The 27462-nt window shown below is 46.1% G+C and overlaps 1 protein-coding gene across 1 annotated transcript in view; it reads right to left on the bottom strand.

The window, feature by feature from the left end:
* myo15b (myosin XVB) overlaps nt 1-27462 on the bottom strand; it is a 709406-nt gene that overhangs the window by 315947 nt on the left and 365997 nt on the right. The window contains exons 30-33 of the mRNA XM_038776546.1: nt 23423-23495; nt 22377-22586; nt 5589-5707; nt 1524-1612 (exon numbers count right to left, since the gene is read on the bottom strand). Coding sequence (XP_038632474.1) covers nt 1524-1612; nt 5589-5707; nt 22377-22586; nt 23423-23495 — 491 coding nt within the window. The remainder of the gene's footprint in view (nt 1-1523; nt 1613-5588; nt 5708-22376; nt 22587-23422; nt 23496-27462) is intronic.

The following is a 27462-nucleotide window of genomic DNA, read 5'->3' as shown; positions in this document are numbered from 1 at the left end:
GATAGCAACAAGCTTTTTCCAAGAGTGGGGGTGTCAATTACAAGGGGTCACGATTTCAAGGTGAGAGGGAGAAAGTTTAAGGGAGATGTGCGTGGAAAGTTTTTTACGCAGAGGGTGGTGAGTGCCTGGAATGCTTTGCCAGCGGAGGTGGTAGAGGCGGGCACGATAGCATCATTTAAGATGCATCTGGACAGATATATGAACGGGTGGGGAACAGAGAGAAGTAGACATTGGAAAATAGGCAACGGGTTTAGATAAAGGATCTGGATCGGCGCAGGCTGGGAGGGCCGAAGGGCCTGTTCCTGTGCTGTAATTTTCTTTGTTCTTTGTTCTTTATCACTGCCACTGGAAGTCCTCCCAGATTGAAATGTTTAAGACTTAAATCCCACTTGACCCAAACCTTTCCTCTGAGGGTTAAATTTGTCTCATTTCCCCACTCACCTTGACTGCTTACCTCACCACTCACATTCTTCATTCCCTAAACTGACTCATCTTCTCCACTCACCCTCAGGGCAGATCAGAGGTGAGGAATCCTGTGGCAAATAACTCACCACTCGACTCCCCAAAGCCCATCCACACCCTACAAGGCACAGGTTAGGAGTGTGATGGAATATTCCCACTTGCCTGGATGAGTGCAGCTCCAAAATACCATCCAGGACAAAGCAGCCCGCTTGATTTACAAGGTGCACTGAAAGAACTCACCAAGCTTCCTTAGGCAGCATCTTCTAAACCTACGGGCACTACCACCTTGAAGGACAAAGGCAGCAGACACATGGGAACACCACCACCTGGAAGGAATCTCCAAGTCACTCGCAATCCTGACTTGTAAATATATCGCTGTTCCTTCACTGTCCATACCAGGACTGTGGGAGCACCTACACCTCATGAACTGCAATGGTTCAAGAAGGCAGCTCACCACCACCTTCTCAAGGGCCTTAAGGATGGTCAATAGATGCTGGCCGAGTTAGCGAGGCCCGCATCCCAAGAATGAATAAAAAAACCTCCCATCCCATTCATTCATTCACTTCAGCCATTTATTCACACTCAGCCCAGCTGCTCCCTTGGTAACTTTACAGGTGTAATACAATAGAGAGCTAAAGTATATTTAAAACAAAACAATGTTTTTCTATGGATCCAGTTAACATTTTATAAACACACAGTTTATCAACTACCAGTCCTGACCACTGTATTCTATAGAAAACCCTTGATAACTCTCCAAACAACATCTAAACCCTTTTTAAATAAAGACAGCAGGTTTAAATTCTCTACAGAAACAGGTATTACTTTGAAATCATCAATGATCTGGAGACATTCCTCAGCTTGTAGAGAGAGAGATCATTATACAGCTGCTGGCTTTGCCAGCAGCTCCCCACCTCTGAAAACGAAACCAAAAGCACACTGCAGCTGCCAGCTCAAAACAAAAGTGAAAGACAGACAGCCCAGCTCCACCCACACACTGACATCACTGCAGCTATTTGATAAACACCCATTTCTTAAAGGTACATCAAACTGACAATACTCACCCCTCCCCCATGTGAAAATACCGGGTCAAACAGGTTGTCCACATAATTTTCAAAGCTGCCCCGTGAAGACTCTGTTTTTGTTGGAGAGCCTGTGAAGGAAAGAGTGACAGGATTGAAAGGAGGGACCACAACTCATTGTTAGTTATTTCCATTGTCTCGCTGGCAGCCTGAGGTATCTTTGATTAATGGATAAGCTGCAAGAACAAGAATCCTGTCCACCAGTGTGACCCTGTCCTCCACCGTGGGGCCCTTCTCTCCACCATGGAGCCCTGTCCTCCACCGTGGGCACTGCCCTCCACCATGGGCCCTTGCCCTCCACCGTGGGGCCCTACACTCCATCACAGGGCAGTTCCCTCCACCATCATGCCCTGTGCTACGGGGTTCTGACCTTCGCCACTGCCTGTGCATACACATTCTCGCCCTCCAGTACTTTATCCAGTGCGCTAGTTAAAGATACTGGGCTTGTTCAGACAAGCAACACAAGTCAGAGAGATAGAATTTAAAAGCCAGGTTAGGTTTGCTTTTGAAATCAGGGGCGAAAGGTAGAAGAAGGTCTGAAGGAGCAGGCACAGGGTAGTTTGGAAAAGCATAACATATTCGTTATATGGGAGCTCGTGGACCCCTGAGTGAACCAAGGTGCGTGTGGTAAATCTCTTCAATTCTATGAATTTTGGATCAATGTTAATGAGCAGGAGCCTGAGCCTCAGACAGTGCGATTGATCAGGGAGTGGGAACGTTACCTGGATACTTTGTTCCAGAAGGCAGTCACAGCCTTTTGGTTTGGTATTCCAGTTCAGTCCATGGTCAGGGACTGGAGAGAGTCGAGTGAGGCAGGTATGGAAATCGAGAAATTAAAAATGAAGGAGCCTCAGACTTTGCCACTGTCCAACAGGTTTGAGGTTTTTTCAGTCTGTATGGATGAGAACGGGGGCTGCAGAAAGAATGAGCAAACTGACCATGGCACAGGAAGATATTCAATCAGAGGGATTAATAAGAATGTAGTGGTGGTAGGGGACAGCCATAGTCTTCTGCTCTGGGCTGGAGAGAAAGCTGCAATAGAAGGGGGAGGTTCGAGTGACTGTGGCCCATGTAGGTATCAATGACAATAATAGAACTAGAAAGGAGGTTATGCTTAATGAGTGTGGGAAGAACAAAGAACAATACAGCACAGGAACAGGCCCTTTGGCCCTACAAGTCTGTACCGGTCATAATACCACCCTTGGCCAAAACCCTCAGCACTTCCTTGTGCCGTATCCCTCCATACCCATCCTTTTTTAAAATAAATTTAGAGTACCCAATTATTTTTTCCAATTAAGGGGCAATCTTTGGGTTGTGGGGGTGAAACCCACGCAGACATGGGGAGAACGTGCAAACTCCACACGGACAGTGACCCAGGGCCGGGATTTGAACCCGGGTCCTCAGCGCCGTCGGCAGCAATGCTAACCACTGTGCCACCGTGCTGCCCCTCTATACCCATCCCATCCATGTATTTGTCAAGATGCCTTGTGAATGTTGTTAATGTACCTGCTTCCACAACTTCCCCCGGCAATGCGTTCCAGGAACTCACCACCCTCTGTGTAAAAAACCTGCCTCGCAAATCTCCTTGAAACCTTGCTCCCATGGAAATTAAACCTATGCCCCCTCCAGCCTGGGAAAGAATGCCTGCCCATCCACTCTATCCAGGCCCCACATAATCTTGTTGACCTCTATCAGGTTACCCCTCAACCTCTGTCGTTCTAATGAAACACACGTTGACAGCTTGAACTTCCACCAATTTCCACCATAATAAAGATACAATCTAAGGGAAGAAATCCAATTCATGGCGGTTGCCATGAGATCCAGTGCCTCAGTAATTTCTGGACCAATAACACCCGGGACTCATTCCACTGGCTAAATCAGTCTCCCATTAATGGGTGACTGCTCGGCACACAAGTTCTGTTCTTGGTTGATGTGTAATTGTAGAGACGAGAATCCTAGGGAAGAGGCGACCAAAAAAAGTAGAATTATTTCCCTCTTTGCACCCCTGCTATTCCTGACACCTCTTTCCAATAGGCTGGTCTGGCAAAAAAATCCACAACAGCCTCCCGCAAAGACCTCTAGTTAAAATAGTAATTCGATCCCAATGATGTAATCGGAGCCAGATCTACATATTTAAATGAGAATCCTTGTGCTTGAGGTCCTCATGCCTGTTAAGGAGCCAAGAATGGGGCCTCACAGGTAAGTTCCAAATGTAATTTAAACTGCACCCAGGAGTAATTGGGTTAAAAGTGAGTCATCATCATAAACATCCAAAATTCCTCATCTGGAGATCATAGGCAGATGGGCAGGAGAAGCTCTGAGTGATGGTGACGTTGACAATGAGATGACAAGTAAAAGCTGGTAAAGGTCGGTTCATCATAGATAAGAACAGCTTTTAAATAGCTTACTCAGTTGCTATACCATCAAAATGTCACTGGTCATACATAGTCCCACGAACCTTTTAGATTTTGACATTCTTCACTTGCCTAAGAAAGAGGCCCAAAGCACCCTATCCAGCTCCAGATTCACAGTTCTTCCCAAAAGCTGCAGCTTAAACATTTAATGTTGATTAGCACTGATAGCGATCCAGAAACTATACCACGTTCCACCTGTATGCTGAAGAGACTCAGGCTCTAACCCATCATGACCTCTCTTGACACAACTACGGTCTGTGATTTTAAGTTGCTTTTCTGACATCTAATGCTGGATGAGCAGAAATTCTTCTTCATCTAAAGAGTGGGAAGACATTGGATATTGCCTTTTGTTTCTCTCAGAATTTTTGTTCCCTGATCATCAGCTCCATTTCTAGCAGTTGCCTGCTGGAAGTTAAGCTGGACCATTCACAACTGTGTTGCTGTGTCTGATCCTGAAACGAGCTGGCAACCATCACCAAGATTGCCCACTGACATTTCTCCAACATTGCCCAACTCTGACTCTGTCTCATCTTATCTCCTGCTGAAACCCACATCAATGCCTTTGTTAATTCCAGACCTGGCTATTCCAATGCTCTCCTGGTCAGCCTCCAATCTTACCACCCTGTATCAACATGCAGAACTCTGCTGCCTGTATCCTAACTTGCACCAAGTCCTGTTCCCCACAGACTCCTCTGCTCACTGACCTACATTGGCTCCTGGTAAAGCAATGCTCTGAGTTTAGAATTCTCACCCTTGTTTTCAAATCCCTCCAATGCCATGACCATCCCTCCCAATCTCTGTAATCTCCTCCAGGTCGATAAGCCTTAGAAATATCTGCACTTCCCAGGTTTAAGGATTCCACAATTGGCAGCCATGCTTCCAATTGCATTGGCCCTCAGCTCTGGGACTCAGCTTTTGGTCACATCTGTCCTGATGTCTCCTCCTGTCGCTCAGTGTTAAAATTAGTTTAATTGATAATGGCATTCTTAAGCACCTTGGGACATTTTACTATATTAACAGCTGCTATATAAAGACAAGTTGTTGTTGATTAAACGCAATGAGGTAAATTTTATCAATGCATCTTCCTGTCACAGGACTTTGCATGCTTGGAATGTATGCAAAGAATTTTCACCCCCTGCTCCAATTTTCCATCTGTAATTGAATAAAATTAATGGATGGTAAATTATGGACTATATGGCCCAAATTCCTGATCCAAAACTCCTGAGGGAGGAGAGGCATTTAACATCACCTCCATTTTAAGTGCTATAGAATCTGCGAAAGCAGCATGTATTGACCAGGCAGGTAAAAAACAAAGATTATAGTAATTTACGATATTACACTCTCCACTCCCTGAAGGATCTCCCTCCATGACCTGCTCCCAGGTCAGGGGTTTTATACTAGATGTCTGATTGCCCCAGTTAAGGAGAAAACTCCGGCCCCGCATTACCGGGGAGCTCTTATTCCGAGGTCACCTGCAATATCATGGCCTGCTTTGGGTTATAACACTTATACAATGCTCATCTGACAACTGGAGGTTACAGACTGGACTCAGGGAGAGATTGAATATGGTTACAACTCAATGCTTTGTGTGTGAGCTGTCACTCTGAACGATCTGTGTTTCTGGTTTACTTACCTGTGTTCAAATGCAGATCAGCCTGAAACATGTCCCGGGATAAGAATCCTGGAGGAAGAGGAGGTGCCTGGATGTTGGGCGCTGGAGGAATCGATCCTCCACACTCCTCCGGTAGTGATCTAGAAGAAACACAGTCGACATTGGTCAACACAACAGACAAAGATGGTGCTCAATAGACAGTGCTCAACACAACAGACAAACATAGTGCTCAACAAAGACAGTGCTCAACTAAAGACAAAGATAGTGCTCAACACAACAAGTGTTCAACACACAAAGACAGTGCTCAACACAACAAACACAGGGCTAAATTCTCCGCCATTGCGATGCTCTGTTTTGCCGGCAGCCCAGGGGTTTCCCGACAGTGTGGGGCTGCCCCACAATGGGAAACCCCATTGAACAGCCGGTGAAACAGACGGCGTGCTTAACACAACAAAGACAGTGCTCAACACAACAGACAAAAAGTGCTCAACACAACAGAGAAAGACAGTGCTCAACACTGGAGGGTTGCTACCGGAGCAATAGATCAGAAGGTGAAAAGGTTGAGGGAGAACTAGGGAATAGGGCCAGTATCGCTCTGAGGAAGAGCAGACAGGGAGATGTTGCTGAAAACAGCGGGACTGGTGGCCTGAAGTGCATATGTTGTAATGCAAGAAGTATAACAGGTAAGGCAGATGAACTTAGAGCTTGGATTAGTACTTGGAACTATGATGTTGTTGCCATTACAGAGACCTGGTTGAGGGGAGGACAGGATTGGCAGCTAAACGCTCCAGGATTTAGATGTTTCAGGCGGGATAGAGGGGAATGTAAAAGGGGTGGAGGAGTTGCGTTACTGGTTAGGGAGAATATCACAGCTGTACTGCGGGGTGACACCTCAGAGGGCAGCGAGGCTATATGGGTAGAGATCAGGAATAAGAAGGGTGCAGTCACAATGTTAGGGGTTTACTACAGGTCACCCAACAGCCAGCAGGAGATAGAGGAACAGATGGGTAGACAGATTTTCGAAAGGAGTAAAAGCAACAGGGTTGTTGTGATGGGAGATTTCAACTTCCCCAATATTGACTGGGACTCACTTAGTGCCAGGGGCTTGGATGGGGCAGAGTTTTAAGGAGCATCCAGGACGGCTTCTTTAAACAATATGTAGGTAGTCTAACTCGGGAAGGGGGGCTGTATTGGACCTAGTATTGGGGAATGAGCCCGGCCAGGTGGTAGAAGTTTCAGTAGGGGAGCATTTCAGGAACAGTGACCACAATTCAGTAAGTTTTAAAGTGCTGGTGGACAAGGATAAGAGTGATTCTAGGGTGAATGTGCTAAATTGGGGGAAGGCTAATTATAACAATATTAGGCGAGAACTGAAGAACCTAGATTGGGGGCGGATGTTTGAGGGTAAATCAACATCTGACATGTGGATGCTTTCAAATGTCAGTTGAAAGGAATTCAGGACCAGCATGTTCCTGTGAGGAAGAAGGATAAATACGGCAACTTTCGGGAACCTTGGATAACGAGAGATATTGTAGGCCTCGTCAAAAAGAAAAAGGAGGCATTTGTCAGGGCTAGAAGGCTGGGAACAGACAAAGCCTGCGTGGAATATAAGGAAAATAGGAAGGAACTTAAGCAAGGAGTCAGGAGGGCAAAAAGGGGTCATGAAAAGTCATTGGCAAATAGGGTTAAGGAAAATCCAATGTCTTTTTACACGTACATAAAAAGCAAGAGCGTAGCCAGGGAAAGGGTTGGCCCACTGAAGGACAGGGGAGGGAATCAATGTGTGGTGCCAGATGAAATGGGTGAGGTACTAAATGAATACTTTGCATCTGTATTCACCAAAGAGAAGGAATTGGTGGATGTTGAGTCTGGAGAAGGTTGTGTTGATAGCCTGGGTCACATTCAGATCCAAAAAGACGAGGTGTTTAAATACACTAGGTCAAGTTGTCATACGGAAGGGGGAAGTTTTGGGTTTCTAAAAGACATTAAGGTGGACAAGTCCCCAGGACCGGATGGGATCTATCCCAGGTTACTGAGGGAAGCGAGGGTTGAAATAGCTGGGGCCTTAACAGACATCTTTGCAGCATCCTTGAGCATGGGTGAGGTCCCGGAGGACTGGAGAATTGCTAATGTTGTCCCTTTGTTTAAGAAGGGTAGCAGGGATAATCCAGGGAATTATAGACCTGTGAGCTTGACGTCAGTGGTAGGCAAACTGTTGGAGAAGATACTGAGGGATAGGATCTATTCACATCTGGAAGAAAATAGACTTATCAGTGATAGGCAGCATGGTTTTGTGCAGGGAAGGTCATGTCTTACAAGCCTAATAGAATTCTTTGAGGAAGTGACAAAGTTAATTGATGAGGGAAGGGCTGTAGATGTCATATACATGGACTTTAGTAAGGCATTTGATAAGGTTTCCCATGGCAGGTTGATGGAAAAAGTGAAGTTGTATGGTGTTCAGGGTGTACTAGCTAGATGGATAAAGAACTGGCTGGGCAACAGGAGAGAAAGAGTAGTGGTGGAAGGGAGTGTCTCAAAATGGAGAAGGTGACTAGTGGTGTTCCACAGGGATCCGTGCCCAGACCACTGCTGTTTGTGATCTACATAAATGACCTGGAGGAAGGTATAGGTGGTCTGATTAGTAAAGGATAAAGGATCTGGATCGGCGCAGGCTGGGATGGCCGAAGGGCCTGTTTCTGTGCTGTAATTTTCTTTGTTATTTGTTCTTTGTTGGGCGTCTTGAAAAATATTGAGGTAGATAGGTCCCGAGGGCCTGATGGGATCTCCCCCAGAATACTGAAGGAGGCAAGAGAGGAAATTGCTGAGGCCTTGACAGAAATCTTTGGATCCTCACTGTCTTCAGGTGATGTCCTGGAGGACTGGAGAATAGCCGATGACGTTCCTATGTTTAAGAAGGGTAGCAAGGATAATCCAGGGAACTACAGGCCAGTGAGCCTTTTGTCAGTGGTAGGGAAATTACTGGAAAGAATTCTTCGAGACAGGATCTACTCCCATTTGGATGCAAGTGGACGTATTATCGAGAGGCAGCATGGTTTTGTGAAGGGGATGTCGTGTCTCACTAACTTGATGGAGCTTTTCGAGGAGGTCACAAAAAAAATTGATGCAGGTCGGGCAGTGGATGTTGACTATATGGACTTCAGTAAGGCCTTTGACAAGGTCCCTCATGGCAGATTGGTACAAAAGGTGAAGTCACACAGGATCAGAGGTGAGCTGGCAAGATGGATACATAATTGGCTAGGTCATAGAAGGCAGAGAGTAGCAATAGAAGGGTGCTTTTCTGATTGGAGGGCTGTGACTAGTGGTGTTCCGCAGGGATCAGTGCTGTGACCGTTGCTGTTCGTGGTATATATAAATGATTTTGAGGAAAATGTAACTGGTCTGATTAGTAAGTTTGCGGACGACACAAAGGTTGGTGGAATTGCGGATAGCGATGAGGACTGTCAGAGGATACAGCAGGATTTAGATCATCTGGAGACTTGGGCAGAGAGATGGCAGATGGAGTTTAATCCGGACAAATGTCAAGCACGGTAGCATTGTGGATAGCACAATCGCTTCACAGCTCCAGGGTCCCAGGTTCGATTCCGGCTTGGGTCACTGTCTGTGTGGAGTCTGCACATCCTCCCCGTGTGTGCGTGGGTTTCCTCCAGGTGCTCCGGTTTCCTCCCACAGTCCAAAGACATGCAGGTTAGGTGCATTGGCCAAGATAAATTGCCCTCAGTGACCAAGAAGGTCAGGAGGGGTTATTGAATTACGGGGATAGGGTGGAAGTGAGGGCATAAGTGGGTCGGTGCAGACTCGATGGGCTGAATGGCCTCCTTCTGCACTGAATAAAGAACAAAGCACAAAGAAAAGTACAGCACAGGAACAGGCCCTTCGGCCCTCCAAGCCTGCGCCGACCATGCTTCCCGTCTAAACTAAAATCTTCTACACATCCGGGGCCCGTATTCCTCTATTCCCATCCTATTCATGTATTCATGTACGTATAGGGTGCTTTTCTGATTGGAGGGCTGTGACTAGTGGTGTTCCACAGGGATCAGTGCTGTGACATTTGCTGTTTATGGTATATATAAATGATTTGGAGGAAAATGCAACTGGTCTGATTAGTAAGTTTGAGGATGTCACAAATGTTGTGGAATTGCAGATAGCGATGAGGACTGTCAGAGGATACAGCAGGATTTAGATTGTCTGGAGACTTGGGCGGAGAGATGGCAGATGAAGTTTAATCCGGACAAATGTGAGGTAATGCATTTTGGAAGATCTAGTACAGGTAGGAAATATACAGTGAATGGTAGAACCCTCAAGAGTATTGACAGTCAGAGAGATCTCGGTGTACAGGTCCACAGGTCACTGAAAGGGGCAACACAGGCGGAGAATGTAGTCAAGAAGGCATACGGCATGCTTGCCTACATTGGCCGGGGCATTGAGTATAAAAATTGGCAAGTCATGTTGCAGCTGTATAGAACCTTAGTTAGGCCACACGTAGAGTATAGTGTTCAATTCTGGTCGCCGCACTACCGGAAGGATGTGGAGGCTTTAGAGAGGGTGCAGAAGAGATTTACCAGGATGTTGCCTAGTATGGAGGGCATTAGCTATGAGGAGAGGTTGAATAAACTCGGTTTGTTCTCACTGGAACGACGTAGGTTGAGGGGCGACCTGAAAGAAGTCTACAAAATTATGAGGGGCATAGACAGAGTGGATAGTCAGAGACATTTTCCCGGGGTAGAGGGGTCAATTACTGGGGGGCATAGGTTTAAGGTGCAAGGGACAAGGTTTAGAGGAGATGTACGAGGCAAGTGTTTTTAGACAGAGGGTAGTGGGTGCCTGGAACTCGCTGCCAGAGGTGGTGGTGGAAGCAGGGACGATAGTGACGTTTAAGGTGCATCTTGACAAATACATGAATAGGGTGGGAATAGAGGGATACGGACCCCGGACGTGAGAAGATTTTAGTTTAGATGGGCAGCACGGTCGGCGCAGGCTTGTAGGGCCGATGGGGCTCTTCCTGTGCTGTACTTTTCTTTGTTCTTTCACACAGCAGCCAAAGACAGTGCTCAACATAACAGACAAAGTGCTCAACAGAACAAGTGTTCAACACAACAAAGACAGTTCTCAACACAACAGGCAAAGAGTGCTCAACACAACAGGCAAAGACCATGCTCAACACAACAGGCAATGAAAGTGCTCAACACAACAATCAATGACAGTGCTCAACACAACTAAGACAGTGCTCAACACAACACAATAAAGACTATGGGTTTGTGCGTGTCTAAATCGGGGATGACCCCGAACACCTTCTTCGCAAATCTCACTTTGTCCCAATTGGGACCATATACATTTACCAGCACCCTGTCACAATCAAATATCTATCCCCCTGATCTGCAACCACATTCTCCATCTGGGACCGTACTCTTTTGCTGACCATTAACGCTACCCCTCAAGCCCTTCCGTCAAATCCAGAGTGAAACACCTGACTAACCCAGCCCTTTTTAAGTCTCACCTGGTCCTTCACCCTCAAGTGAGTCTACCTCCGACCATCTCAATTGACGTTCACTTTTCAGGGCCAGTTTCCAAAGTTCAAAGTCTTTCTCTTTTTCACTTTTTTCTCTCTCTCTTTTTCTTTTCCCCTTTCCTCTCTCTCACTTTTTGTTCTGCTCGGGTTATTCTTTCTTTTTCCTTCATTTTGAATTCAAGCTGCTTTAACTCTTTTTCATGTTCAAGCTGTTTCATCTGTAATTGAATTCTTGCCATTTCCAATGATTCTGACTGTGTCACAGGCAATTTTAAATGCTCAGCTACCACCGCAATTACTTCTCCTTTCCATAACAGAAGCTCTGATCACAATTGTTCAATCTTTCTGTGATATGGGAGTGATTTAAAAAGGCAGAGCATATAAACCTGGCAATCACAATCTAATGTCAATGTTGGTAAAACTACTGGAGATCATTGTCAAGTGCAAAATTGATTTTCACTTGGAGAAGAATAGGTTTATAAATGATAATCTAAAATTGTACAGGATATTTGAGAACTATTTGAGAAACACCTGACATATAAAATGCTGTGATCGGCAAACCAGAATTGCTCAGAACTCTGGAGAGTATCCATTTCCCGTCATAGAGATATATATAGTCATGTGAGTACCTTTAAGAAATGGGTGTTTATAAAATAGCTGTAGTGGATGTACCTTTAAGAAATGGGTGTTTATAAAATAGCTGTAGTGGATGTACCTTTAAGAAATGGGTGTTTATAAAATAGCTGCAGTGGGTTTGCCTTTAATAAATGGCTGTTATCGGATGGCTGCAGTGAAGTCAGAGAGTGGGTGGAGCTGGGCTGTCTGTCTGCTTTTACTTTCGCTTTGGAATGTCTGGTACAGGGTGCATTTTAGTTTCGTTTTGAGAGCTGGATAGCTGCAGGCAAAGCAAGCAGCTGTATAAGGATCTCTCTCTGCAAACTAAAGACTGTCTCCAGATCCTTTGGTGATTCAAAAGTAATACCTGTTTCTGCAGAGAAGTTAAACCTGATGACTTTCTGGTTTCCTCCCACAGTCCAAAGATGTGCGGGTTAGGTGGATTGGCCATGCTAAATTGCCCGTAGTGTCCTAAAAAAAAAGTAAGGTTAAGGGCGGGGTTGTTGGGTTACGGGTATAGGGTGGATACGTGGGTTTGAGCAGGGTGATCATTGCTCGGCACAGCATCGAGGGCCGAAGGGCCTGTTCTGTGCTGTACTGTTCTATGTTCTATGTAGGGTGCTCTGAAGGTCTGGATCCAAGGTCTTGATCAGACTGTTGAGTTGGCGGATGTGTTCCTTGGTTGGATCTACGGGTAACTGTCTGTAGTGTTCCTGGTTGTTGAGTTGTCGGTATACATCTTTGCAGTAGTCCGTTCTATTCAGTATGACGGTGGCCCCTCCTTTGTCTGCTGGTTTGATGACGATGTTGCGGTTGGTTTTGAGAGCGCGGATGGCGTTGCGTTGTGCTAGGGTGACGTTCGGGGTTGCCTTGTGAATGCGACTGATGCATCTACCCGCAGATCCAACCAAGGAACACATCCGCCAACTCAACAGGCTGATCAAGACGTTGGATCCAGACCTTCAGAGCACCCTACATGCTCTCATCCCACGTAATCCCCGCATTGGAGATCTCTACTGCCTTCCGAAAATACACAAGGCCAACACACCAGGCCGTCCTATCGTTTCAGGCAATGGGACCCTGTGTGAGAACCTCTCTGGCCACATCGAGGGCATCTTGAAACCCATCATACAAGGTACACCCAGCTTCTGTCGTGATACAACGACTTCCTACAGAAACTCAGCACCCATGGACCAATTGAACCAGGAACATTCCTCATCACAATGGATGTCTCGGCACTCTACACCAGCATCCCCCATGACGACGGCATTGCTGCAACAGCCTCAGTCCTCAACACCGACAACTGCCAATCTCCAGACGCAATTCTGCAACTCATCCGCTTCATTCTAGATCACAACGTCTTCACCTTCGACAACAAATTCTTCATCCAGATGCATGGAACAGCAATGGGGACCAAATTCGCACCTCAATATGCCAACATCTTCATGCACAAGTTTGAACAAGACTTCCTCACCACACAGGACCTGCAACCGACGTTATACACCAGATACATCGATGACATTTTTTCCTTTGGATCCACAGCGAAGAATCACTGAAACGACTGCACGATGAGATCAATAAATTCCATCCCACCATCAGACTCACCATGGACTATTCTCCAAATGCTGTTGCATTCTTGGACACACTCATTTCCATCAAGGACGATCACCTTAGCACTTCACCTTACCGCAAGCCCACAGACAACCTCACGATGCTCCACTTCTCCAGCTTTCACCCAAAACACATTAAAGAAGCCATCCCCTATGGAAAAGCCCTCCGTATACACAGGATCTGCTCAGACGAGGAGGAGCATAACAGACACCTACAGATGCTGAAAGATGCTCTCATACGAACGGGATATGGCGCTCGACTCACCGATCGACAGTTCCAACGCGCCACAGCAAAAAACCGCACCAACCTCCTCAGAAGACAAACACGGGACACCACTGACAGAGTACCCTTTGTCCTGGGGCGGAGAAACTACGACATCTTCTTCGCAGCCTTCAACACATCATCAATGAAGATGAACATCTTGCCAAGGTGATCCCCACAGCTCCACTACTGGCCTTCAAACAACCTCAAACAAACCATTGTTTGCAGCAAATTACCCAGCCTTCAGAACAGCGACCACGACACCACACAACCCTGCCAGGGCAATCTCTGCAAGACATGCCAGATCATTGACTTGGATACCACCATTACACATGGTAACACCACCCACCAGGTACGCGGCACATACTTGTGCGACTCGCCCAATGTAGTCTACCTCTTACGCTGCAGGAAAGGATGTCCCGAAGCGTGGTACATTGGCGAGACCATGCAGACACTGAGACAACGAATGAATGGGCATCGTGCGACAATCAGCAGGCAGGTATGTTCCCTTCCAGTCAGGGAACACTTCAGCAGTCAAGGGCATTCAGCCTCTGATCTCCGGGTAAGCGTTCTCCAGGGCGGTGTTCAGGACACACGACAACGCAGAATTGCCGAGCAGAAACATATAGCCAAGTTCCGCACGCATGAGTGCGGCCTCAACCGGGATCTTGGATTCTTGTCGCATTACATCCACCCCCCACCATCTGGCCTTGACTTGGAAAATCGTACTAACTGTTCTGGCTTGAGACAATTAACCTGTGATTATCCCTCTCCCTGGATCTGTAATGATTTGATTACCGGCAAATGCAAATGCTCGCATTCCAAGCATTGTCCAGCATCTCTGACTTTGTCTATATAAATGTTTCTGGAACATACCTCTCCATTCACCTGAGGAAGGAGCTGCGCTCCGAAAGCTCGTGTTTGAAACAAACCTGTTGGACTTTAACCTGGTGTTGTAAGACTTCTTACTGTGCTCACCCCAGTCCAACACCGGCATCTCCACATCATTAGCTTTTATTGGTAGAGGGATTGAGTTTCGGAGCCATGAGGTTATGGTTCAGCTGTACAAAACTCTGGTGCGGCCGCATTTGGAGTATTGCGTGCAGTTCTGGTCGCCGCATTATAGGAAGGATGTGGAAACATTGGAAAGGGTGCAGAGGAGATTTACCAGGAAGTTGCCTGGTATGGAGGGAAGATCTTATGAGGAAAGGCTGAGGGACTTAAAGCTGTTTTCGTTAGAGAGAAGAAGGTTAAGAGGTGACTTAATTGAGGCATACAAGATGATCAGAGGATTAGATAGGGTGGACAGCGAGAGCATTTTTCCTCGGATGGTGATGTCTAGCACGAGGAGCTAGTCAATCTTTAATGGTAAGAGCTGAGGAGTTATGTAGTTTGGGAGGAATATTGACAGAAAAGGTGGTAATATGTGGAATTCATGGTGAGAAGAGTAGTGTTCCATTATATAAGGTAAGGTTGGAAAGTCCAGTGAAGAGTGGTGAAGTGGTAGTAGGAGTAATAGAGAAACTATCTTGGGTAATGATATAGCTGGATCGCAAGTGGGAGTGATGCCTACTGTGGTTGATGAGCCACTGGAAAATCAGATAACTGAAGTGTTCTACGAGTATGCTGGGATTTTTCCGGACTGTGTAATAACAAGCTAGCAAAGTCACAGGTTAAGATCAGAGGAGAAATCAGAGAGTGAAGATAAAGTTGAAGTTCAATTATCAGAAACGATTTTTGATCAGATGGTTGAAAAAGAACAAGAACAGATGGAGGATGAGGTGGATATTTTTAGTTCAGAAAAATTGGCTGAGTTACAACAGAAAGATATATAAATAAAAAAAGATGTATCAGAAAGCATACACAGAAGAGAAATCTGAGTGTATACTGGAGTGTTATTACCGTAAAAATGGTATCTAGATGAGAGAATGGAGACCTTTACATACGCAGGCAGATGAAAAGTGGGCAGAAGTTCATCAAGCACTATTGCCGGTAGGGTATAGAAAGGAGGTGTTGCAAGTTGCACATGAGGTACCAGTGGGAGGTCGTTTGGGAATAAGGAAAACTCAAGCTAAAATCCAGAAACATTTTTATTGGCCTGGACTACATAAAGATGTAGTTAAATTTTGTCAATCATGTCACACATGTCAAGTGATCTCAAGCAGTGATGAAACCAGCGCCCTTAATACACAGTCCAGCATTTGAGAAACATTTTACAAGGGTCCTAATTGATTGCGTAGGACCGCTTCCTGAAACGAAAAGTGGGAATCAATATCTTTTGACGATAATGGATGTGTCTACTAGGTTTCCAGAGGCCATTCCAGTACGTAATATTACAGCTAAAAAGATTGTGGAGGAGTTACTTAAATTCTTTACTAGATATGGACTTCCCACAGAATGAGGTAAGGGGACCATTTAAATTGATTAAGGAAAAATATGGAATAAGAAATAAGAACTTACATTATTGGATTACGTGTCAGGTTTTAGGGAACAATTTAAGAGAGCAGGGGAATTAGCAACATTTAAAAGTTTCACAAAATGTGATGAAACGGGTAGCGGACAAGAAAACCAAAGTTTGCAATTTTGCCAATGGAGATAAAGTTTTAGTATTGTTACCAGTGGTAGGTGAACCTTTAAAAGCAAGGTTTTTTGGACCTTATCAGATTGAAAGGTGATTAAGTGAGGTGAATTATGTGGTAAAAACGCCAGATAGAAGGAAGACTTACCGAGTGTGTCATTTGAATATGCTTAAAAGGTACTTTGAAAAGGAAGGAGAGCAAAAGGAGGAGGTTTTAATAATTACAGCTCAAAGTGACAAAGATGACATGGAATTTGACATACCTCAAATTAAATTGGAAAATGAGGATGTTCTTAAAAATTGAGATAAATTGTTGAGTTACCTTCCAGAGGAAAGGCGGACTGACCTGAAAGAGTTATTGTTATCACATGGGCAAGTTTGTGGAGATAAGTTGGGAATCACTAAAATGGCTACACATGGTGTAGACGTCAGAAATGTGTTCCAATTAAACTACATCCATATAGACTTAACCCATTAAAATTGGCACAGGTTAACAAAGAAATTGAGAGTATGCTTAAAAATGGCATAATTGGAGTGGGTTGCAACCAATGGAGCTCACCCATAGTGATGGTACCTAAACCAGATGGTACCCAACGGTTGTGTGTGGACTATAGAAAGGTTAATGCAGTTACAAGAACGGACTCTTATCCTATCCCATGTTTGGAGGATTGCATTGAGAAAGTGGGACAATTAGCTTTTATTTCCAAACTGGATTTACTTAAAGGTTACTGGCAGGTAACTTTATCCAAAAGGGCGAAAGAGATTTCAGCTTTTGTGACTCCAGATGGTATATACCAATTCATTTGGCATGAAAAATGCCCCAGCCACATTTCAACTAACAAAGTTGTTTCAGGATTACCCAATTGTGTGGTATATATCGACGATCTGGTAATTTTCAGCCAGACATCGAAAGAACATTTGAAACATCCGATGGAGTTATTCGATCAACTTCAGGAGGCGCGTTTGGTGGTAAACCTAGCCAAAAGTGAATTTGGAAAATCCCAGGTCACTTTCCTTGCCCATACAATCGGACAGGGTCGAATGGTCCCACGGGATGTGAAAAAAAAAGTTAATGGGGATTTTCCGATACCCTCGACACAAAGGGAGACAATGCGATTTCTTGGCATGAGTGGATTTTACCGGAAATCTGTGCCAAAGTTTAGCAGTGTGGACTTGCCAAAGAAGCATAGCAAATTTATGTGGACAGCGGAGTTTTAACAGGCATTTGACTGCTTGAAAGCTGTGATAACCAATGCTCCTATGTTGGAGAATTACAAGGGACTCTGTGATCAGATTGAACTAAAGTATCTGACTTTAAAGAGAAATGCTGAGGTGTAGAGAAATGGATGGATCGTGCAGAGACCTTCTTGTTCAGAGAGACTGTCAATCAAGGAGTTCAGTTGGAGGAAGAAGAACTAATGTGGACTATGTTATAATAAATGTTTGCGTTTTCTGTTTTTTTTTTAAAATAACGTACATTCACTGTCAATATTTCTCAAAGGAAAGTGAAGAATGAAACCATCTTGAAGTTGATAGTTCATTTTTTTTTCTTGGGGGAGGTATCATGTGAGAGTACCTTTAAGCAATGGATGTTTATAAAATAGCTGTAGTGGATGTACCTTTAAGAAATGGGTGTTTAGAACATAGAACATAGAACAGTAAAGCACAGAATAGGCCCTTCGGCCCTCAATGTTGTGCCGAGCCATGATCACCCTACTCAAACCCACGTATCCATCCTATACCCGTAACCCAACAACCCCCCACCCCCCCCTTAACCTTACATTTTTAGGACACTACGGGCAATTTAGCATGGCCAATCCACCTAACCTGCACATCTTTGGACTGTGGGAGGAAACCGGAGCACCCGGAGGAAACCTACGCACACACGGGGAGGACGTGCAGACTCCACACAGACAGTGACCCAGCCGGGAATCGAACCTGGGACCCTGGAGCTGTGAAGCATTTATGCTAACCACCATGCTACCGTGCTGCCCACATGCCCGTGCTGTTTATAAAACAGCTGTAGTGGATGTGCCTTTAAGAAATGGGTGTTTATAAAATAGCTGAAGTAGGTGTATCTTTAAGAAATGGGTGTTTATAAAATAGCTGTAGTGGTTGTACCTTTAAGAAATGGGTGTTTATCGGATGGTTGCAGTGATGTCAGAGAGAGGGTGGAGCTAGGCTGTATGTCTGCTTTTACTTTTGCTTTGGGCTGTCTGCTGCAGGGTGCATTTTAGTTTTGCTTTGAGAGCTGTATAAAGATCTCTCTCTGCAATCTAAAGACTGTCTCCAGATCCTTTGGTGATTTAAAAATAATACTTGTTTCTGTAGAGAAGTTAAACGTAATGTCTTTCTGTAAAAAGGTTTTTTTTTGTCTTATGGATGTTGCACGGAAAGATTCAGAGTTACTTATAGAGTTCTGTATTCTTTGGGGGATTTATTGGTGTTGATAGTTATTAAGATGTTTACTGTGGGTATATAAAGTATTAACTGGTTTCATAAATAAACATTGTTTTAATGTAAAAGTACTGTTGATCTCTATTGCATCACACCTGCAGAGTGGGCCGTGTGCTCCCCATAACCACAATCTATTAAAAGTTGTGGGTCAGGTGAACTCCATGATACACTTGGGGTTCTCTAAACCCTGGCCCACAACAATATATATAATTTGAACTTTGCGAACAATACCAAACATGGTAATGTAGGAAATAGTGAGCAGGACATTGGCAGACTTCAGGAGGACATAGACTGTGCATATGGGCAGAGATGTGGCAGATGGGTAATTTAATATACACACTAAACATGGAGAGGAAGCATAATCTATTCCAAATGCTACTATTTTGAGCAGAGGGACCTGTGGGTATATATTGACAAAATCTTGAAAATAGAATGGCAACTTGATGAGGCAATTAAGAAAGCATATGGGTTAATTGGTTTTGTGAATAGTGTTATGATCCCTACAGAAACCTCAAACTTTTAGAAAGATATTCAAATGTTCAGAAACTGACTGGGAAAATCGCACAAGACCTGAAGCACATTTTTGGCCACCACACTTTGGGAAGAATGTCAAAGTCTTGGAAAGGGTGCAGAACAGATTTACCAGAATGATACTCGGGCTGAGGAACTTCAGTTATGCAGACATAGTGAAGAATCTGTGATTTTCCTCCTCAGAGCGGAGAGTTTCTGTTTAGGTTAGAGAAGATTAAGGGGAGATCTAATAGAAATTTTCAAAATTATGAGGGGTTTTGATAAAGCAGATAGAAAGAAATGGTGCCACAGAGGTGATCACTGCTGCCTCACAGCGTCAGAGACCCGGGTTCAATTCTGGCCTTGGGTAAAATTCAATGTGGAGTTTGCACATGCTCCCCATGCCTGTGTGGGTTTGCACATTCTCCCCGTGTCTCTGTGGGTTTGCACCTTCTCCCTGTGTCTGTGTGGGTTTGCACATTCTCTCCGTGTCTGTGTGAGTTTGCACATTCCCCCCGTGTCTGCGTGGGCTTGCACATTCTCCACGTGACTGTGCGGGTTTGCACATTCTCCCCATGTCTGTGTGGGTTTGCACATTCTCCCCATGTCTGTGTGGGTTTGCACATTCTCCACTTGTCTGTGTGGGATTAGTAGCCATGTAAAATGGCCACCTGCAAAGGACCATGTGAATTGTGGTCAATTTGGGACACAGATAGGTACACAACCTCTGTGTATTGTGCAAAGAAACCAGACTTGCTGAAACTTGCATCCATTGAGAATCAATTGCCATTTTCCTGAGACAATAGCATTCGCATTAAGGACCATCAACGATAGCAGACTAACCGGCGTCACCCCTGCTTATTTGGAAAAGGCCTACGTGCCTGGGACAATGACAGCTAGGACCCGCCCAGCCATCGAGGTATCCTCCCCCTAATTGGTTGAGATCGATGAGGGTGATCAAAACTCTATCGATCTATTCGACCTGGAGTAAGGACGGCCCAAAAGGGCACGAAAGAGACAAAGGATAAAAAGCCCTGCGCACTAGAGATCGGTCTCTTTTGGACCGGCCTGTGTGCGACCAATTGCTGCATATCACCTAGCCAAGTTCAAGGACCCGTGATCGCTACCTGAAGGACGAGCCCGCCGAGACAAACCTGAAGACTTCCAACCGACCAATTGGACCCCGATAAGGGAAGCACGGTAGCATTGTGGATAGTGCAATTGCTTCACAGCTCCAGGGTCCCAGGTTCAATTCCGGCTTGGGTCACTGTCTGTGCGGAGACTGCACATCCTTCCCGTGTGTGCGTGGCTTTCCTCCGGGTGCTCCGCCCACCGTCCAAAGATGTGCAGGTTAGGTGGATTGGCCATGCTAAATTGCCCTTAGTGTCCAAAATTGACCTTAGTGTTGGGTGGGGTTACTGGGTTATGGGGATAGGGTGGAGGTGTTGACCTTGGGTAGGGTGCTCTTTCCAAGAGCCGGTTCAGACTCGATGGGCTGAATGGCCTCCTTCTGCACTGTAAATTCTATGATAATCTATGATAAAGGCCTTATCTCGCACACTTGAAGCTAAGTAAGGATCATCTTAGTTGGATCATCAGAGCTGAAGGGATTGGATTATGAGGAGAGGTTGAGTAGACTGGGACTGTACTCGTTGGAATTTAGAAGGATGAGGGGGGATCTTATAGAAACATTTAAAATTATGAAGGGAATAGATAGGATAGATGCGGGCAGGTTGTTTCCACTGGCGGGTGACAGCAGAACTAGGGGACATAGCCTCAAAATAAGGGGAAGTAGATTTAGGACTGAGTTTAGGAGGAACTTCTTCACCCAAAGGGTTGTGAATCTATGGAATTCCTTGCCCAGTGAAGCAGTTGAGGCTCCTTCATTACATGTTTTTAAGGTAAAGATAGATAGTTTTTTGAAGAATAAAGGGATTAAGGGTTATGGTGTTCTGGCCGGAAAGTGGAGCTGAGTCCACAAAGGATCAGCCATGATCTCATTGAATGGCGGAGCAGGCTCGAGGGGCCAGATGGCCTACTCCTGCTCCTAGTTCTTATGTTCTTATGTTCTTATGTTAGGTGCATTTTAGTACGGAGCCGTGTGTATTATTGCATAGAGATACAAATCTTGTGTTATTAATAAACAGTATTTTTGAGCTAACATACTGGTTGTGTGGTCATTTGGTCAATATAAGAAACAGCTTGTGGTTCACATAAAGGGTAAAAAGGCAACAGTTTGCACATTCTCCATGTGTTCTTCTGGTGCTCCGATTTCCTCCCACAGTCCAAAGATGTGCAGGTTAGGTGGATTGACCATGCTAAATTGCCCCTTATTGTCCAAAGATGTGCATGTACCAGTGGGTTTGCGGGGACAGGGTGGGTGAGTGGGCCTAGGTAGGGTGCTCTTTCAGAGCGGCGGTGTATATTCGATGTTACGATTTGCCTCCTTCTGCACAGTAGGGATTCTATGGAAATTTACGTCTGGTAACAAGAGGTCATAGATTTAAAATAATTGGCAACTTTGGACATGGAAACAAACTGTTCTTCGCACCAAAGGGCTGTGATACCTAGAACACATCATCTGAAAGATTGGTGGAAGCAGATTCCGTAGAAACATTTCAAAAGGCAATCGGATATGTACTTGAAGAGAATTAATTTTCACTGCTAGTGGGAAAAGCTGGCACAGGACTGTCAGGCGAAGTAGAATGTTCCAGCACTCCAACAACGCAGTGGAGGCACTGAGAAAGGTGATAGTAGACAGGTGGTTCTGGGTGTAGTCAGTCTTCAACAGTGAGCTATTTCTGAGTCTATGGTATAATGGGAGATAAACATCGTTAAAGTCCAAAGATGTGCGGGTTAGGTGGATTGGCCATGCTAAATTGCCCGTAGTGTCCTAATAAAAGTAAGGTTAAGGGGGGGTTGTTGGGTTACGGGTATAGGGTCGATACGTGGGTTTGAGTAGGGTGATCATGGCTCGGCACAACATTGAGGGCCGAAGGGCCTGTTCTGTGCTGTACTGTTCTATGTTCTATGTTCTAATGTGACATGGGCAGTGACATCATAAATCTGTCCACTGTACATGTCACTTTGAACAAAGGAAACTTTCCTCCCAACCATGAATATACATGAGTGTTGATCAGGAAAAGGCCAACTGGTTCATCTAATCTGTAACATGTTCACCTGTGCACATCAAATACTTTCTCGAATGAGAATGAACTGGAATTGTTTTTATCCAGCTAGAGTTACTCACAGAGAGCAATCGTCAAAACCTGGATGTGATTCGTAAGAATTCCCAATTACTCCTGGCTGGATGAAGGAGGTTGACAACTGTGTTGGGAAAAAGCCGAGCTCTTCAATTTCAGAAATCAGATCCATGACAAAATCACATCCAAGCATGTCTCTCCATTCCTCACCGGTGTGCAAGGACACTGTCCAACCTCTCTGTTCATCCTCCTGTCCCCTGGGCACATCAACAACAAGAAGAGGGTAAGTGTTCAATCCAGCTTGACACAAGAACATATGCATATTGCCCTCAAAGGACACAAAACTAACAGACGATTGCTCCCTGAATCCCACTCTTTGCACAGATCAGGAATAGTGTTCTCTATTGACAAACCCTTCAAATCGCCCACAGGAAGGTTTTGTACCTCGCAAGAAGTGCATCTTACTGCACCTAACTGCATCGTACTGCACACTGCTTCATGGGCAGCTACAAAAATAACTTGAAATACAATTGAAATATTAAACTTTACCTCTCAATTTCTGGAACTGAAAGGCATGAAGTTATGCTACAATTCTATAAAGCTCTAGTTAGAACTCAACAGTACAGTGTTCTGTTCTGAGCACTGCTCCTCAGATAAGATATTGATTCCGCCTGGGAGTGCAGCAGAGATTCAACAGAATGGGCTAAAGAGTTCAAATGTAAGGATACATTTCATAGTGGGCAGCACGGTAGCATAATGGGCACCACAGCAGCACAGTGGTTAGCACAGTTGCTTCACAGATCCAGGGTCCCAGGTTCGATTCCCGGCTTGGGTCACTAGGTTGAGGAGCCTAATTTACATCGAGCTGCCAGTGAGCAGGATTCTCATGCACCTAACGTAATTTGCGACAGTTTTCCCGATGCCGGGAATCTGATACAGGAACTCCTGCCTGATTCTTATTGTCCTCCGTCATCATACATGCTCCAGTGGGCCCCACTAAATTATGCCCATTGTGTCTGGACGGGTCGTATGCCTGTCTGTGTTGGTTGCCCCTCTCTCCAGTGCATTTGGTTTAAATCTTTGCATATATTACCGGGACTTTAAAATCCAGTTGGCAAGCTCCTCGCCTGTTGTCCAGGACTCCACCTCAGTCGCAACCTTATCCTCTGATAAAAAGAAATAAAATAAAATGAAAATGATTTCTGACTGAATCCTGCAAACAGTTAACTTTGCATAGGGTGTCACTCTACACGGACGATTTACTGCTTTATGGAATTATGGAGACACTGGAGGAATTTGGGCGGTTCTCAGGCTACAAGTTAAACATGGGAAAGAGCGAGGTGTTTGCGATTCAGGCATGGGGGCAGGATAGGACACTGAGGGTGTTACCTTTTAAGGTGGTGGGGAGGAGCTTTAGGTCTGGGGATCCAGGTGGCTAAGGATTGGGGACAGCTCCACAAGTTAAATCTGAGCAAAGCGGTCGATCAGATGGAAAGGGATTTCCGCAGGTGGGACATGTTCCCGCTGACACTGGCGGGGAGGGTGCAGAGGGTGAAGACGACAGTCCTCCCGAGACTGTTGTTTTCTTTTCAATGTCTCCTGATATTTGTCCTTTCTTAGGAAAATGAATGCGGCAATCTCGGGTTTTGTGTGAGCTGGTAAAACCCCAAGGAAGAAGAAGGCACTTCTGGAACGGGGCCGTGGGGAGGGGGGCTAGGCCTTCCCGAGTTTTATTAATTATTACTGGGCGGCTAATATATCGATGGTCAGGAAGTAGGTAGTGGGGGGGGGGTCGGTTTGGGAGCGATAAAGATACAAGTTTGCAGGCTTTATTGACGATGCCCGTGCCGTTCTCGCCGCTCGGTACTCCACAAGCCCAGTGGTAGTGGCAGCCCTGAGGGTGTGGGGACAATGGAGACAGCACATGAGATTGGAGTGTGGTCACCGATCTGCGACAATCATCGTTTTGTTCCGGCGGGGCTGGATGGGGGCTTTAGCAGGTGGCAGCGAGCAGGGAATGAGAGATTTGGGGATCTATTCATTCAGGAGGGTTTCCCGAGCCTGGAGGCATTGAGGAGGAGTTTGAATTGCCGGGTGGGAACGGGTTTCGGTACCTACAGGTATGGGACTTTGTCCGGAGTCAAGTTCCAAGTTTTCCTCGCCTCCCCGAGGGGACTGCAGGATAAGGTAATGTCAAAAACGGGGGTTGGTGAGGGGAGGGTCTCGGAGATATGTAAGGAGTTGATAGAGTGGGAAGGGGTCCCTATCGGGGAGGTGAAGAGAAAGTGGGAAGGGGAGCTGGTGGGAGAGTTGGAAATCGAATTATGGGAAAAGGCTTTGAAGAGGGTCAATTCATCCTCGTCGTGTTCCAGACTTAGCCTGATCCAGTTCAAGGTGGTTCATAGGGCCCACATGACGGTAGCCCAGATGAGCAGGTGTTTTTGAGGAAGTGGAGGATAGGTGCGGACGCTGTGGGGGAAGCCCGGCGAATCATATACATATGTTTTGGGCGTGTCCGAAGTTGAGGCGATTCTGGCAAGGATTTGCGGACGTCATGTCAGAGGCTCTGGAAGGGAGGGTGACTCCATGTCCAGAATTGGCAATATTTCGGGTATCAGAAGATCCGGGGGCCCGGGAGGAGGGGAGGGAGGCCGATGTTCTGGCCTTCTCCTTCCTGGTACGTGATGTGTTAGGCTGGTTGGTTCGATGTGGACTGCACTCGATGCAGGGAAGTTAGAAACATATGTCTAACACTGGAGAAGATCCAGCATTGTTTTATTCAACTATAGAACTGCATATTCAGTTGTGGGTCGACACTATACTGATCTGATTGGTGACCTTGTAGTAGCCTGACCAGACCTACTAGCTACCACATGGTGTTTGCACTTGCTAGCTCGTGGACTCTGTTCTTTTGGAAAGTTTTTTACGCAGAGGGTGGTGGGTGCCTGGAACGCTTTACCAGCGGAGGTGGTAGAGGCGGGCACGATTGCATCATTTAAGAGGCATCTAGACAGGTATATGAACGGGCGGCAACAGAGGGAAGTAGACCTTGGAAAATAGGAGACAGGTTTAGATAAAGGATCTGGATTGGCGCAGGCTGGGAGGGCCGAAGGGCCTGATCCTGTGCTGTAATTTTCTTTGTTCTTTGTGACGGAAGTTGTAGGACTCTGCAAAATCAGACCATTCCTGGCTGTAAAAGCATGGACCGTTGTCGCTCATTACCGTGAGCGGCATCCCGTGCCTGGCGAACGTTTCTTTGCAGGCTTTGATTACCGCCTTCGACGTGAGGTCAGAAAGTTTCACCACTTCTGGGTAACTGGAGAAGTAGTCGACCAGGAGTACGTAGTCACGCCCCTTGGCGCGGAAAAGGTCTACACCTACTCTGGACCATGGAGAGGTCACGATCTTGAGGAAGTGGAGGATAGGTGCGGACGCTGTGGGGGAAGCCCGGCGAATCATATACATATGTTTTGGGCGTGTCCGAAGTTGAGGCGATTCTGGCAAGGATTTGCGGACGTCATGTCAGAGGCTCTGGAAGGGAGGGTGACTCCATGTCCAGAATTGGCAATGTCCTGGTTAATGCCCGGCCAATAAACCACCTCCCGAGCTCTGCGTCGGCATTTCTCGACTCCAAGGTGACCCTAATGGAGTTGACTCAGCACCACAGCCTCTGAGGAATAACGATCCTGTCGAGTTTCAGAAGGATTCCCTCCACAACCGTCAGCTCGTCCTTCACGTTAAAGAATTGGGGACATTGTCCCTTCTGCCAGCCATGGGTAAGGTGCTGCATCACACGCTGCAGTAGAGGATCCTTGGCTGTTTCCTCATGAATTTGGACCACACGTTCGTCAGAGGCTGGGAGGTTGGTGGCACACAATTGCACTTGCGCATCTATGTGGCAGATGAAGTCACCTTGTTCACACGGTATGGTGATGGACTGGGATAGGGCATCTGCAATGATCAGCTCTTTGCCTGGCGTGTAGACAAGTTTGAAGTCATAGCGGCGGTGTCGAAGAAGAATTCGCTGTAACCGAGGTATCATGTCATTTAAATCCTTCCGGATTATGTGGACTAGAGGCCTGTGGTCCGTTCCTACCGTGAATTTCAGCAGGCCGTAAACGTAGTCATGAAACTTGACTATTCCTGTCAGGAGACCCAGACACTCCTTTTCGATCAGGGCATACCGTTGCTCAGTGGGCGTCATGATCCTGGAGGCATATGCCACTGGAGCCCAGGACGAGGAGTCATCTCGCTGGAGGAGCACCGCCCCAATGCCGTCCTGGCTTGCATCAGTTGATATCTTGGTTTCCTTGGTTGGGTCAAAGAACGCTAGAACTGGGGCTGTGGTGAGCTTTGCCTTCAGCTCACGCCATTCCACTTCATGTGTGGGCACCAACTGGAATTCCGTTGACTTCTTGACGAGATGGCGGAGGGCCGTGGTGTGAACAAAGAACAAAGAAAATTACAGCACAGGAACAGGCCCTTCGGCCCTCCCAGCCTGCGCCGATCCAGATCCTTTATCTAAACCTGTCTCCTATTTTCCAAGGTCTACTTCCCTCTGTTCCCGCCCATTCATATACCTGTCTAGATGCTTCTTAAATGATGCTATCGTGCCCGCCTCTACCACCTCCGCTGGTAAAGTATTCCAGGCACCCACCACCCTCTGCGTATAAAACTTTCCACGCACATCCCCCTTAAACTTTCCCCCTCTCACTTTGAAATTGTGACCCCTTGTAACTGACACCCCCACTCTTGGGAAAAGCTTGTTGCTATCCACCCTGTCCATACCTCTCATAATTTTGTAGACCTCAATCAGGTCCCCCCTCAACCTCCGTCTTTCCAACGAAAACAATCCTAATCTACTCAACCTTTCTCCATAGCTAGCACCCTCCATACCAGGCAATGGGATGCCATATTGGGAATGAATTTCCCAAGAAAGTTGACCATCCCGAGGAAGCGGAGGACCGCCTTCTTGTCCTCCAGGGTCTTCATGACGTTGATCGCCAAGACCTTGTCGGCGTCTGGCCGTCCACCCTGCTGCGAGATGTGGTCACCTGTAAACTTAATATCCAATTGACCAAATGAGCACTTGGCCCTGTTCAGCTGGAGACCATGCTCATGAATTCGCTGGAA

The sequence above is a fragment of the Scyliorhinus canicula genome, chromosome 18, assembly GCF_902713615.1.
Source record: "Scyliorhinus canicula chromosome 18, sScyCan1.1, whole genome shotgun sequence".
Lineage (NCBI taxonomy): Eukaryota > Metazoa > Chordata > Chondrichthyes > Carcharhiniformes > Scyliorhinidae > Scyliorhinus > Scyliorhinus canicula.
Note: the sequence above shows the minus strand (reverse complement) of the source record. Positions and strands in the feature narration are given on the sequence as shown.